The sequence below is a fragment of the Trichechus manatus genome, unplaced genomic scaffold (assembly GCF_000243295.1).
Source record: "Trichechus manatus latirostris isolate Lorelei unplaced genomic scaffold, TriManLat1.0 scaffold00025, whole genome shotgun sequence".
In the NCBI taxonomy this organism is placed as follows: Eukaryota; Metazoa; Chordata; class Mammalia; order Sirenia; family Trichechidae; genus Trichechus; species Trichechus manatus.
The window spans coordinates 1,699,674-1,713,229 of NW_004443961.1; the positions used below are offsets into that span (position 1 = coordinate 1,699,674).

A 13,556-nucleotide genomic window follows, 5' to 3' on the forward strand; every position below is an offset into this window, starting at 1 on the left:
TAAAGCCTTAACCTCTGACTGGAATCAGTTGATGTCAACTGGTTTGGGTTTTTTGTTTGTTTTTTGGTAACCTCTGACTTACCAATAATTTTGCTTATCTTACAGGTGTGGGTACTTGTTGTTGTTATTAATTTGCCCTCACCTATGAGGTATAAAATGAGCCCCAGGGGTGCAGTGGTTAAGTGCTCGGCTGCTACCCGAGAGGTCTGCGTTTCAAACCCACCAGCCACTTCATGGAAGAAAGATGTGGCAGTCTGCTTCCCTAAAGATTACAGCCTTGGAAACCCTGTGGGGCAGTTCTACTCTGTCCTATAGGGTCACAATGAGTCGGAATCAACTTGATGGCAGTGGGTTTGGTTTTTTGGATGAGGTGTAAAAATATATGACTGTTTTATAGGTAATAAATTAATGTGCTATCCCTTTGAAAACATTAGGGAAGCATCTGAAAACTGTGGACAGTATTTTTACACAAATAACATACACCTTATATGTTTGTTTGCCAACCGCACCCTCCCCTGTGAGGTATTTTCATAAGTGTGCTATGCTAATTTTTTTTTTATAGCAGCATGTAAAAAGAAATTGGCATGGGGCACTTATGAAAATACCTTGCTGGGTGAGGGAGCGGTTGGCAAACATAAAAGGTGCACGTTATTTGTGTGAAAATACAGTAGTAGTAGCAATCCTGTGCCTTAACGAAGTGTCTGACTGGTGTCTTTACCTGTTCCAGCCCATTGATGGTATGCATGACAAGGGGATTGTAGAAGATATCCACTGTGGCTCCTTGAAGGGCACCGGGATGCGACCCCCGCACCCAGGAATGGGCCCTCCCCAGAGTCCGATGGATCAGCACAGCCAAGGTTTGTGTCGACTACACATCCGTTTTTGGTCCCACACTATAGTCTCTCCATCTTCCCTATGGGTTATTTTAATTATGACTTCCAAAGAAAGCATGTAAGGAAGGTTGGATCCAGCAGGGTTTTTCTTATCCATAGAAATCTCCGCCGTCCTATCAATACAAATTTATAGATATATATGGGCAAATTATTTCCAAAACCTTGGTAGTTTGACAGGCCACCATGTGTCCAGGCACTCTGCTAAGTGGTTTATGGACTTCATCCATAATCTTTGTCATCACCTGGTAAGTAAATCACATTCGTTGTTGTTGCTAGTTGCGTTGAATCGGCCCTGACTCATGGCAACCTCATGTACGGCATACCGAAATGTTGCCCAGTCCTGCGCCGTCTTCCTGATTGTTGGCATGTTTGAATCCATTGTTGCGGCCACTGTGTATTTTGAGTGCCTTCTGACCTAGGGGCTCATCTTCCAGCAGTATATTGGGCAATGTTCTGTTGTGATCTGTTGGCTAATTTTTGTAAGTAGATCTCCAGGCCTTTCTTCCTAGTCTGTCTTAGTCTGGCAACTCCATGAAAACTTGTCCACTTTGGGTGACCCTGCTGGTATTTGAAATACCGGTGGCCTAGCTTCCAGCATCGCAGCAACACACAGGCCCGCACAGGACGACAAATTGATAGACGGTTGGTAGAAATGACATTACCCCAATGTAATAGGTGGGGTGGGGGTGGGGTGCAAAGCCTAGAGAATGGCCTTCATTTCCTTAATTTGACAAATCCTGTAAGTGACAGGGCCAGAAATAGAGTCCAGGTCTACCTTCCAGTGACAGCATAGATGTGGAGGTAAGATGAGCCGCCTGTGTCCCTCAAATTGCATTGTATGTAAGGTGGCTTTTTCTGGCAGTTGGAATCACCTGTCAGTGCTGGTGGGTGGCCAAATCAGTATGTGATACATCTCGGCTCCTTTCTGCCTTACTTAAGCGTGTTCTCCTCCCTTCACCCACTGTTGAAGGCATTTTAGGATACCGCAGAGCCTTTTGAATACACTGTGAGCTGTTTTTGGAATCCTCCTGTGGCCATTTCAACATGCGAATGTCATGGTTAATCTAGTATTAATTGACATGACTGCATAGATATTCTAATTCGAGGCTTATGGTTTATGTGTTGCTATCTATAAAACCAATCGTCACTAAGTCACCTCCGACTTACGGTGACCTCACGTGTGGCAGAGGAGAACTGTGCTCCATAGGGTTTTCAGGGGCTGATGTTTTTGGAAGTAAGTGGCCAGGCCTTTCTTCCCAGGTGCCTCTGAGTAGGCTTGAACCACCAACCTTTCACTTAGCAGCTGAGGACGTTAATGGTTTTCTGTATATACTCTTGTGTAATTTAATGGATTTTTTTTTTCCTCAATCCATTCATCTGGGGGAGGATTTGACTATGAGGATTTAGAGACGTGTATTCAGAATTATTTCCCTTTTGAAATAGAAACAGGCGAGAGGCATTGGAATGCCTTTCCACTAATATTTGAGCAGGTTTTTGAACGTCCCAGACTTTGAAATGAATTTTGGCGTCAGGCACGGAGAAGTGCTGCCGATGACTCATAGACTCTTGACCGTGTTCAAAAGCAGGCTGAAGCATCGGGACTTAGGGCAGCACAAGAAGAAAAAATTGACCCATTCAGGGTTAAGAATATCCAAGTTTATCATTTAAATCCTACGGGGCCAGGTGTGCTCACAGAGCTAATGTAGATTTCATTTTAATCCCTGGGAGGTGTGGATGAGTTATAGTCAGTGTTTTTCGAAGCCAGGTGCTCCCTACCCTAGTGTGGTATTCCAGTACCGCTAGAAATGGAACGCTAGGAAAACCACAAAACAAAATACCTGGGATGCCTGCATCATTGTTGAGGGCATTCTTCTATAGCTTTTGAAATTTCTCTCATCACATGGCTCTGTCCTTTAACTTAAGAATGATGTCTCATTTATCTATGGATCTCCAACATTTGGCACGATATCTAGCACCTGACTGGGCAGAGACTCCATAAATTTCATCCAATTAGAGAGAGAGGTGAACTTGTTCATTCACAAGTCAATTGTTTTTAAATCCATCTTCATTTTCATATCTCAGCGAGTTATAATTGCTGTGAAATGCAAAGGACTGCATTAAATGGAATCAGAATTAACATACGTAATTTTTTTTTCCCTTAAAATAGTAGAAGTGCATTGTTGGTTTGAGAATGGGTTATTTAAAAGTGTATTTTTGAATAATGCAGTGTTGGTATAATGCCGTCTGATTCTATATAATGATCTAAAGAGAATTTAGATTGTATAATAGCATGTAGCTTTAAAAACTCCGCTGTAGGAAGCCATTTATAAACACACAGGTACAGAGAGTGTGGTATTGATCAAGAGGCTGCCAGCTTTTACTACCCAGCAACCTATTAGGTTATTTTAGGGGATTGGTTGAGAAGCAAAACCATTTCCTTCAATAAATACGGAAGTGTGTACCTTATGGTCCCGATGATAACATTGTTTATTTTTAGCCCACTGAATGGAAGAAGCCTTCAAAGGCAGGTGTATAATATTTAAGGTTTGTATGTGTGTGTGTGAAGAGAAAATTCACAGAAAATTGGCACTCACATGTTCAAGATTAGTAAAAGGAGAGAGGTTATTGCTTCTCTCTGAGGCAAGGTGAAATGGGGGAGATAATAGCCCTAGAAGACTAGAGAAGGAGAACTGCCATTTTTGACTACTTTTGAATGAAGAAGTCACTTAAAAAAGCAGAGTCTACAGCCACGCTGTCATCCCAGAGACAAATGTAGATTCACTCCCAGTTTCTTCTCCCTGTTTTTTTAGGGAAAGATAATTACCAAAATATGTAATGTTATTTCATCACGTAGATTCTGTTTTTCCTCAAGTCTTTATGGAATAGTCATGGAGAGAAAAACTCTGTAGCCGAGACACTGTCACATTGTTAACTCAGACTGTGACAGAATGGTTCTGTTATTATCCCCTGTAAATTCTGGGAAATAATTTTGCCCACCCCCCAGATTCCTTTTATCAAATTTGAAGTTTGATTTTGTTGTATTGATTAATTCTGAGAAATGATTTTTATTCCACTCTCAGTTTCTTTCTTACCAAATTCGAGGTATAAATTTTTTAATGCTGATTTTCAGGCGACCAAGTTCTCTTTTCAGGGTTTGAATGATTGTGCGTGATGGAACTGCCTCACCTTCAGAACTGGGCACTGCTCCTTGTTCATTGTTTAAAAGAGTGATTTGTTAAACACTGTTGTACAGTTGAGTGTAGACGGAGCTGCTAGTCGGGTGATTTTGTGTGGACCCGGCATCGCTGAAGTCTTTGGTCCATGTAATAGACATCCTGTGATTTCCCAGGGGTAAGCTGTGACGGAGGAGGCCCTGGGGGGCAGGGTCTCTATGGGTCGGAATCCACTCGACAGCAACGGGTTTTGGTGGCACTTACAGTTAAGCAAGTGCCCAACTACTAGCCAAAAGTTTGGCAGTTCGAACCCGCCCAGAGGCGCCTCGGAAGATAGCACCTCGCGATCTGCTTCCGAGAGGTCACAGCCTTGGAATCCTTGTGGAGCAGTTCTACTCTGCACACCTGGGATCTCCACGAGTTGGAACTGACTGAATGGTAACCAACAATGACAACCAAGGTGTAATCGGAGACCTTAGGAAACAGAAGAGACTGGGAGAAAGGATACCCACGATCCATTTTAACCCCTGAAGGTGTCCCTTCTACTATGAAAATGTCCCACCACCTGTCTGTCAGTCTGTCCCACTGTGGTGAGTTGCTTGTTGCCATGATGCTGGAATCTGTGCCACCAGGATTTCAAATACCAGTAAGGTCACCCATGGTGGGCAGGTTTCAGTGGAGTTTCCGGACTAAGACAGGCTAGGAAGAAGGACCTGGCTATCTGCTTCTGAAAATTAGCCAAAGAAAACCCTTTGGATCACAACAGAATGTTATCTCATATAGTTCTGGAAGATGAGCCCCCTAGATCGGAAGACACTCAAAATACACGATGGCTGCAACCATGGATTGGAACATACCAACGGTCGTGAAGATGGTGCAGGACCGGGCAACATTTGTTCTTTTGTACATAGGGTCACCCGAGTCAGAGCTGACTTACAGCACCTAACAACAGCTGTCATGGAGTTCTAGTCAGGAGGAACATTAGCAGATATATAATAAACACCCATGTGATGACCTTTATGATAATTGTGACATGTACATTGATTAAAGGGCTGCTGTGGTTGTTAGCTGCCATTGAGTTGGCCCCTGACTCATGGCAGCCTGGTCCTGGGCCATCCCTATGATCAGTTGCATATTGGCCTGTTGTGATCCACAGTGTTTCAATGCTGATTTTTCAGAAGTAGATCGCCAGGCCTTTCTTCCTAGTCATCTTAGTCTGAAAGCTCCACTGAAACTCGTTGAATATCATAGCAACAAAGGCAAAGACCTTTCAATCTCTCTATATATTATGGTGTATTTTCAGACATCTCTGACTGGTGAATGAGCACTTAGTTGGATTCAGTGCAACCCTTTTGGAAGGCTGCGTGTCACCCCATTCTCTCCTTCATCTTGGATCTCCCTCAACGACGCTCAGTCGTAGGTTTTTCTAGGAATTCTTTGGCCAGGCTGTACAGTTCATCTTCTGAAATGAGTTTCGTGAGATTTTTGTGCATTTTGATTCTTCTTCCTCAAGAAAGTGTTCTTAAACTTCCCCCTTAAATCTCTTATAACCCAAACAGATCACTTTCCTTTTTATGGTAAATTGTAAGTAGTTCTATGGAGCCCTAGTAGCCCAGTATTTAAAGCACTGGGCTGCTGACCGGAAGGTCGGCAGTTCAAACCCCCTGGTCGCTCCACTGGACAGAAGAGCTGGTGATCTGCTCCCATAAAGATTATGGAATGGAAAACCCTATGGGGCAGGCTTATGCTGTCATGTGGTGTCACTGTGAGTCGGAATCGCCTCGATGGCACACAACAACGACAACAAAATCGTTCTGGAAGATTTTTGCAACTCTGAAGTCTTTAACTTATGTTTATATAACCGGGTTTATGCTAGACGATGGAAGGAGCATGTGCATTGCAATCAGACAGACTTGCTTTGAATCTTGGAGCAGCCTCGTTCTAACTGTGTGGCCCAGGGCAGCATGCTTATTCTCTGAACCCCAGTTTCTTCATTTTAAAGTTGAAGTAACAATACATACCTTCTGGGCTTGCTGTGAGGATTGAAGAAATAACCTATGCTCCGCCTGTGCCCCCTTGGGTCCCCTTTACCTTTTTTGTGCTCCTACCAGCTGGGTGTGCACTGGCCAGAGCCACCATCTTGCCAGGGGGTCCTGGCACCCACCCCCCTTATGCACACATGGAAATGGCCCTGGGGACAAATGCTCCCCAGGGCATTTGTCATAACCAGTGACAATCTAGCTTCCGATGATTGTAAAAGTATAAATATCCAGCTTCTTCACCCCTTCCCTGGGATAACAATCTTCAAGCCCCCACTGCAGCAGCTGGCTTAACAACACGTCCCTTAGCGGCTGCCTTCTCTTCCATCTCTCTCCTTTCCCCGTGTATGCCAGTGTCTCTCACCCAAAACCAAACCTATTGCCAACTCTTGGCGACCTCGTGTGGTACAGAGTAATGCCACCCCTTAGGGTTTTCTTGGCTGTAGTATTTATGGAAGCAGACTGCCAGGTCTTTCTATCGTGGTGGTGCTGGGTGGGTTCAAAGTGTCAACCTTTAGGTTAGTAGATAAGCACAAACCATTTGTACCACTCAGAAACCTACATGCCATTGTCCCTACATCTCCCAATAAATACCCTGCACTCAATCCTCGGCTCTGGCTCTGCGTCTGGAGAGAAATCCACTAAGATGGTACATACAGCGCTTTGCACAGTGATTGCAAAAGTGCTGCGGTGGTTGTTAGGTGCCGTCAAGTCAGCTCTGACTCATCGCGGCCCTCTGTACAACAGAAGGGAGCTTTGCCTGGTCCTGCGCCCTCCTCACAATCATAGGTATGTTTGAGCCCGTTCTTGCAGCCAGCGTGCCAGTCCATCTCATTTTTGCTGACAGCGTAGACCCTTGATAAATGTGAATTATTCCTAATGTGCATAAAAGTAAACCAGACAATATTTGGTGTCCCGATCAAAGCCTCGTCATTCTCCGCTGAGCTATGTTAGACTTCTGGTTTTGTTCTCCAGGTCGGAGCTACTTTAAATGTCTCTTGCTTGCCCCTGAAGCCTTTTTCTTAGCGTATAACAACCACAAACGGTTTGCCTTCTAGGACACGTGGCTATGTGAAAGGTGGCTAGTTTGAAGTGTAATGTGTCGTCAGTGTAAAATGCTGGATTTTGAAGACTAAGCACGATAAAAAGAGTATAAAATACCTCATTAATAACTTTCATATGTTGGGATTATAATATTTTATGTATTTTGTTGTTGTTGAGACCATACACAGCAAAACATACCCCAGTTCACCCATTTCTCCATGTGCAGTTCAGTGACATTGATCACATTCTTCGCGTTGTGCAACCATTCTCACCCTCCCTTTCTGAGTTGTTCCTCCCTCGTTAACATAAACTCACTGCCCCCTAAGCTTCCTATCTAATCTTTACAGTTGCTGTTGTCACTTTGATCCCGTACAGACAGACATTTTTTACTAGTTAACCTAGGCTGTTGTTTGGTGTTAAGAAGACTTCAGGGGATATTTTTGGTTTAAGGTTTAAAGATTTTCTCAGGGCAGTAATTTCAGGGATTCATCCAGCCTCCATGGCTCCAAAAAGTCTGGATTCCAGGAGAATTTGAAATTCTATTCTGCATTTCCCCCCTTTTGATCAGGATTCTTCTATAGACTCTTTGCTCAAACTGTAGTAATGGTAGCCGGGCGCCATCCAGTTCTTCTGGTCTCATGGCGAACGAGGCAGTTGTTCATGGGGGCAGTTAGCCACACCTTTCATATCCTCCTCCTATTCCTGACTCTTCTTCTTCCTCTGTTGCTCCAGGTGACCAGAGACTGATTGCTGTGCTTTGGATGGCTGCTGTAAGCTTTTAAGACCCCAGGCACTACACAACTAACTAGAACTAGAGATGGATTATGATATTTTGAATACATTGGGTTAAATGTATTATTTCATTCTGTTAAACATAAGGTTGCCATGAGTCAGAGTCAACTTGATGGCAGCTAACAAAAACCACAAGAATTAAAATTAGTTTTACCGTTTCTTTTACTTTTTTAATGTGACTACTAAAAAAAAAAAAAAAAGCTATTGCCATCAGGTTGATTCCAACTCACGGTGACCCCATGTGTTACAGAGTGGAACTGCTCCATAGGGTTTTCTTGGCAGTACTCTTTACGGAAGCAGATCACCAGGCCTTTCTTCTGCAGCACCACTGGGTGAGTTCGAACCACCAACCTTTAGGTTAGTAGCCAAGAGCAAACTGTTTTCACCACCCAAGGACCTCTTCTGTGGCTACTAGGAAATTGATGATTGCGTATATGGCTCACATTCTGTCTCTGCTGCGCAGTGCTGTTCTAGAGAATTATCAGAATTCTCGGGAATGCCTGCCAGGCCGTGGAAGCAGCCTGTAATCTCCTTTTTTGTTCCCTTTTAGGTTATATGTCTCCGCACCCATCTCCACTGGGAGCCCCAGAGCATGTATCCAGCCCTATATCTGGCGGAGGCCCAACACCGCCCCAGATGCCGCCGAGCCAGCCGGGGCCCCTCATCCCGGGCGATCCGCAGGCCATGAGCCAGCCCAGCAGAGGCCCCTCGCCTTTCAGTCCTGTCCAGCTGCACCAGCTTCGAGCTCAGATTTTAGCTTACAAGATGCTGGCCCGGGGCCAGCCCCTCCCCGAAACACTGCAGCTCGCAGTCCAGGGGAAAAGGACGTTGCCTGGCATGCAACAACAACAGCAGCAGCCGCAGCCCCAGCCTCAGCCCCAGCCGCAGCCCCAGCCGCAGCCCCAGCAGCCAGCCCTCGTTAACTACAGCAGACCAGCTGGTAGGTTAATATGCAGCCAAACAAACGATGCAGTGGTCCGTCTCGGATAAGAAGGGCTGCTGACTGCAGGGGAACACTGGGTTGGGATCAGCCCGGGGCCGACTTGCCCTTTGCTTGTACTGCCCTTATATCCTTTTCTGCAACTGTTGCTCCAGGTTGATGGCCAGGATTCTCAGTCTCCTCCCGCTATAGAGTCCTAGAACAATGTTTCACAACCTTTTGAGACCAGTGCAAGCTGAGGACCTAGGGAAAAAGCACCACCCCCCACGATTTTGCATTCTCTTTCAAAAGGTTCACGGTTTCTTGGAAGGCTGTCCACAGACCCCAGGTTAAGAGTCCCTGCCCCCAGTGCATTCCATCGCCAAAACCCGCTCCTCGAACCAGCCCTGCTCTGGCCCTTTTATGTTGGTTGATTGATTTCTTCCTCTTTTTGTTGTGAAAAGCATTTGGGCAGGCTGACAGGAGGCATACCTGCAGAAGAATAATCATAAAATAGGAAATCGGAAGCAAGGGGAAATATGAAAATCAGTAAGGAGTCGAGAACAGGAAGTCAGGAACTTGGGGCCACAAGAGCGCGCGTAGCTGCTGTAGTTGGGCTTCAAAGATCCTCGTTTCCTGGAAGTCAGTTGCCGTCAAGTCCATTCCGACTCACAGCAAAACCATGTGTGTCAGAGTAGAACTGCGCCCCATAGGGTTTTCAATGGCTGTGATCTTTTGGAATTAGATAGCCAGAACTTTCTTCCAAGGCACCTCTGGGTGGACTCAAACTTCCAGCCTTTTGGTTAGCAGCCAAGCACATTAACCATTTGTCCCACGCTGGGATTCCTGGAAGTCAGAACCAGGAGACAGGGTCCAGTACCAAATTCTCGCCATCTGAAAGGAAGTTGCCTACCAGTCTCTCAGAGATGGAACGCCTTTCCTTCCATGAGTGTGTAAAGTAGATTTCCCAGGTGGGATCATTTTTTGAAATCCTAGTGATGGTGATGATAATGACGGTAACAGGCAATGCACAATTGTTGTTGTGTGCCGTCAGGTCGATTCTGACTCACAGCGACCCTACAGGACAGAGTAGAGCTGCCCCGTAGGGTTTTCAAGGAGCGGCTGGTAGATTCAAACTGCCAGCCTTTTGGTTAGCAGCCTGAGCTCTTAACCACTTCGCTGCCAGGGCTCCACAATGCACAATAGAGGCATTAATAACATTTGTTCATAATAAATAGAGGAACAGATCCCACGTGGCTGATTTCTTACAGTGCCCTGGGACCAAATTGGAAGCTACGACACCATGCAGGGAGTCGATTTGATGTAGTCTTCCTGTGTGGCCTTCTGATGTTCTGCTTGATCCCAGTAGGGTGATCTTCATGAACGTTGTTTCCTTAGGAAGGTTTTTGTTAAGAACTGGATAAGCAGAGAGTTTATGGTTCTGCCCTGATGGGAGCCAGAAGGCAGTGCTTTCTGGACGCTGACCCATTTGCTGTGAATGGTTCCCACCAGTTGGGGCAAGCCTGGCCATGCCGATCACTGCAAACCATTCCTTTGAGATATTGGTGCTTTTCCTAGACTTGGAACTTGTTAGGTGCTGTCCAGTTAATTCAACTCATAGCGACCTCATGTGACAAAGCCCCATAGGGTTTTCTAGGCTGTAATCTTTATGGGAGATTACCAGGTCTTTCTCCTGCAGAGCCACTGGTGGGTTTGAACTGCCAACCTTTGGGCTGGCAGCCGAGCACTTAACCCACTTCACCACTGGGGATCTGCTCAGCATATAACCAGGAGAGAGAAAAAAAAAGAACCCATTACAGCCGAGTCCATTCTGACTCATTGCAACCCTACAGGACAGGGTAGAACTGCCCCTTAGAGTTTCTGAGGAGCGGCTGGTAGATTCGACCTGCCAACCTTTTGGTTAACAGCCATCGTTCTTAACCACTACGCCACCTCCCAGCACATAGGGAGTACTCACTGGAAGGGTTTCAAGTGCAGGCATACTGGCAGCAGCTGGGTAGCTGGTAGCTTGATGAGAAAGAGGGAGCAAAAAGTGCATTTCCCAAAAGGTAGCGCTCCAGGACCTTGTCATAGAGGCATGAGTCAGGGGTGTCACCTCATCACAGACCTCTGCAAGCATTGATAGTTTTAAAAATGACCTAGCTCTGTAGGCAGAGAGTCCACAGTCTCATCTGAGAAGGCAGGAAGCTGAGTGGTTCCTTTGAGAAACCTTTTCAGGCCGATCAAAGTAGTAAAATTAAAAGAACGAAGTTTTAGTTATCTGGACGCTTACACGTAATAAATGCTTCATATCCTCGTAAATGCAATCCCGAGTGCATTTTCTGGACCCTTTCCAGAAGAGATGGCTTCATTTTCTCATCAGTCCAGTACCTACATCTTTACTCATTAAGTCCCTGTCCTTAGAGGGAATTCATTTTATTACTTACTGATTGTATCTGTTGTATTTCCAGCAAAAGGCTTTATTAGAAAATGAAGCTATTTGGGGGTTGAGGACTTTATGGGAGAGTGGGCTGTAGAATTTCAGGTCCCTGGCTGGCTCAGTTTGTGCTACTAACCTAAAGGTTGGTGGTTCAAACCCACCCAGTGGTACCATGAAAGAAAAATCTGGCAATCTTCTTCTATAAATATCACAGCCAAGAAAACCCTCTGGGGCAGTTCTACTCTGTCACATGCAGTCGACGTGAGTTGGGGCCGTCTCGCTGGCAACAGGCTTGCTTTTTAAGACTTGTGTATGTCAGTATTTGTCTCCCTGTTTCTTAAAATCAGGCAGAGCAGTGCCGCCAGTGAGACCCCCTGAGCTGAGCTGGGGCTCACCTGGGAAGTACCGGGGCAGATAACTACCTCGACCCCTAAGATGAAGACGGAAGGTGAAGCAGAAGGTGTTTTTTGTACCTCTGACCATCAAGGCTAAACTGTTTATGTCTGAGAGGGAGTCGGAGCTAAGCGGAAGAATGTAATTTGTCTTCCGTTTGAAGCTACCAGGGGAAGGTCTTATCGTTTAGCAGACCTCGAGTGTCTGGTGGAAGGGAGATGATTCCTGTCGATAGTCAGGCAGATGAACACTATGGCCGCCTGCGGGAGCAGCATCAGACCTAACGGATAGGTAGTTACATTCTGGCCGTGCCTAATCGTGACAAGTCACGTTCAGCTCCCTACACCAAAAACCTGTTGCCATCGAGCTGAGTCCGACTCATAGTGACCCTGCAGGACAGAGAAGAACTGCCCCATAGGGTTTCCAAGGCTGTAATCTTTACAGAAGCAGCCTGCCACATCTTTGTCCCGCAGAGCGGCTGGTGGGTTCAAACTGCTGACCTTTCGGTTAGCAGCTGAGCGCCTAACCACGCTGCACCACCAGGGTTCCTACATCTGCAATTAAAAAAAACAAAAACCCGTTGTCATCGAGTCAATTCCAATTCGTAGCAACCCTATAGGACAGAGTTCAGCTGCCCCATAGGGTTTCCAAGGAGCAACTGGTGGATTTGGACTGCCATCCTTTTGGTTAGCAGCCAAGCTCTTAACCACTGCACCACCAGGGCTCCTACAATACCTACATGATATTTTTCATCAACCCCTAGAACCAGAGTTACAGATTTCTCGAGAAGAATCCAGAAGGAGGGGGAAAAAAAAGAACAATGATAATACCCCCACCCACACCACACACACACACACACACACACACACACACACACACACACACACACACACACACACACACACACGCATTTCCTAAGCAGTTTGTTCTAATTCTTCACATGCCCCGTCACATTTGCATATATCTCCCTTTGCGTTGTCATTTCAGCCCATTTGTAAATGGTGCTCGTTGGAAATTGAATAAGTGTGTCCAAATTTTCTTAATGTATCTGACAAATAGACTATTATTTTCATACCATTTAATAACTTTAATTTTTCCTGGGAAGGATATGGAAAAATACTTGGAAGGAAGCCTGTTGGTGGTTAAAACATCTGCTTACTGAGATTCTGTAATTTTTATTTACTAACTCATCCAGTAGCGTCACAAAGCTTATTAATTATGTTCAAGTAGGTAAAAATTTCACCAAGAAAGAGAAATAGAACACTTCTTTTTTTGGTCTATACCTAGGAATTAATTTACGCTCCTGAAGTTGAATGTGGAAAATTATTTTACGTTAATTTGTTAAATGCGTTTTAATAAGCTTGGTGATTGCGTGTCCCTTTATTCTGATATCGTAAGAAAAATGCTCTCTTGAATCTTAGTAATTGCTTGTTTTTGTTAGCTGCAAGGAGCACTTTTTTCCCTACACTGAATGTTTTTAGGAATATATCTTAATACTTAGTAAAAAAAAAAAAAAAGAAGTTTCCAAGATTCACTGATCAAGCCTGCAATATGCTATATAAGTCATTAGCCAGAAGACTGTGTGCTCCTTTTGGTTCACACCACAGGACTGGCATCTCCCACCATATTTGTGAAGCCTCATTTTCCACCGCGCCGCTCTCCTGATTGCGATGGACAGAGGGATCAGAGATGCCTAAAGTGGCTTGTGGTGCCATTTGCAAAATGTGATTTTAGGACCACACCCAAATTGCATCTCACTTTTATGTGACTCCTGACTTTTTTTTTTTTTGTACTTTAGATGAAGGTTTACAGAACAAATAGTTTCTCATTAAACAGTTAGTACACATATTGTTTTATGACATT

General features: G+C 45.0%; 1 protein-coding gene across 1 annotated transcript in view; it reads left to right on the forward strand.

Moving 5' to 3' along the window:
• The window catches only part of LOC111820053 (probable global transcription activator SNF2L2), a 37,578-nt gene that overhangs the window by 22,917 nt on the left and 1,105 nt on the right, over nt 1-13,556 (forward strand). Inside the window, exons 3-4 of the mRNA XM_023728561.1 lie at nt 728-857; nt 8,492-8,877. Coding sequence (XP_023584329.1) covers nt 728-857; nt 8,492-8,877 — 516 coding nt within the window. The remainder of the gene's footprint in view (nt 1-727; nt 858-8,491; nt 8,878-13,556) is intronic.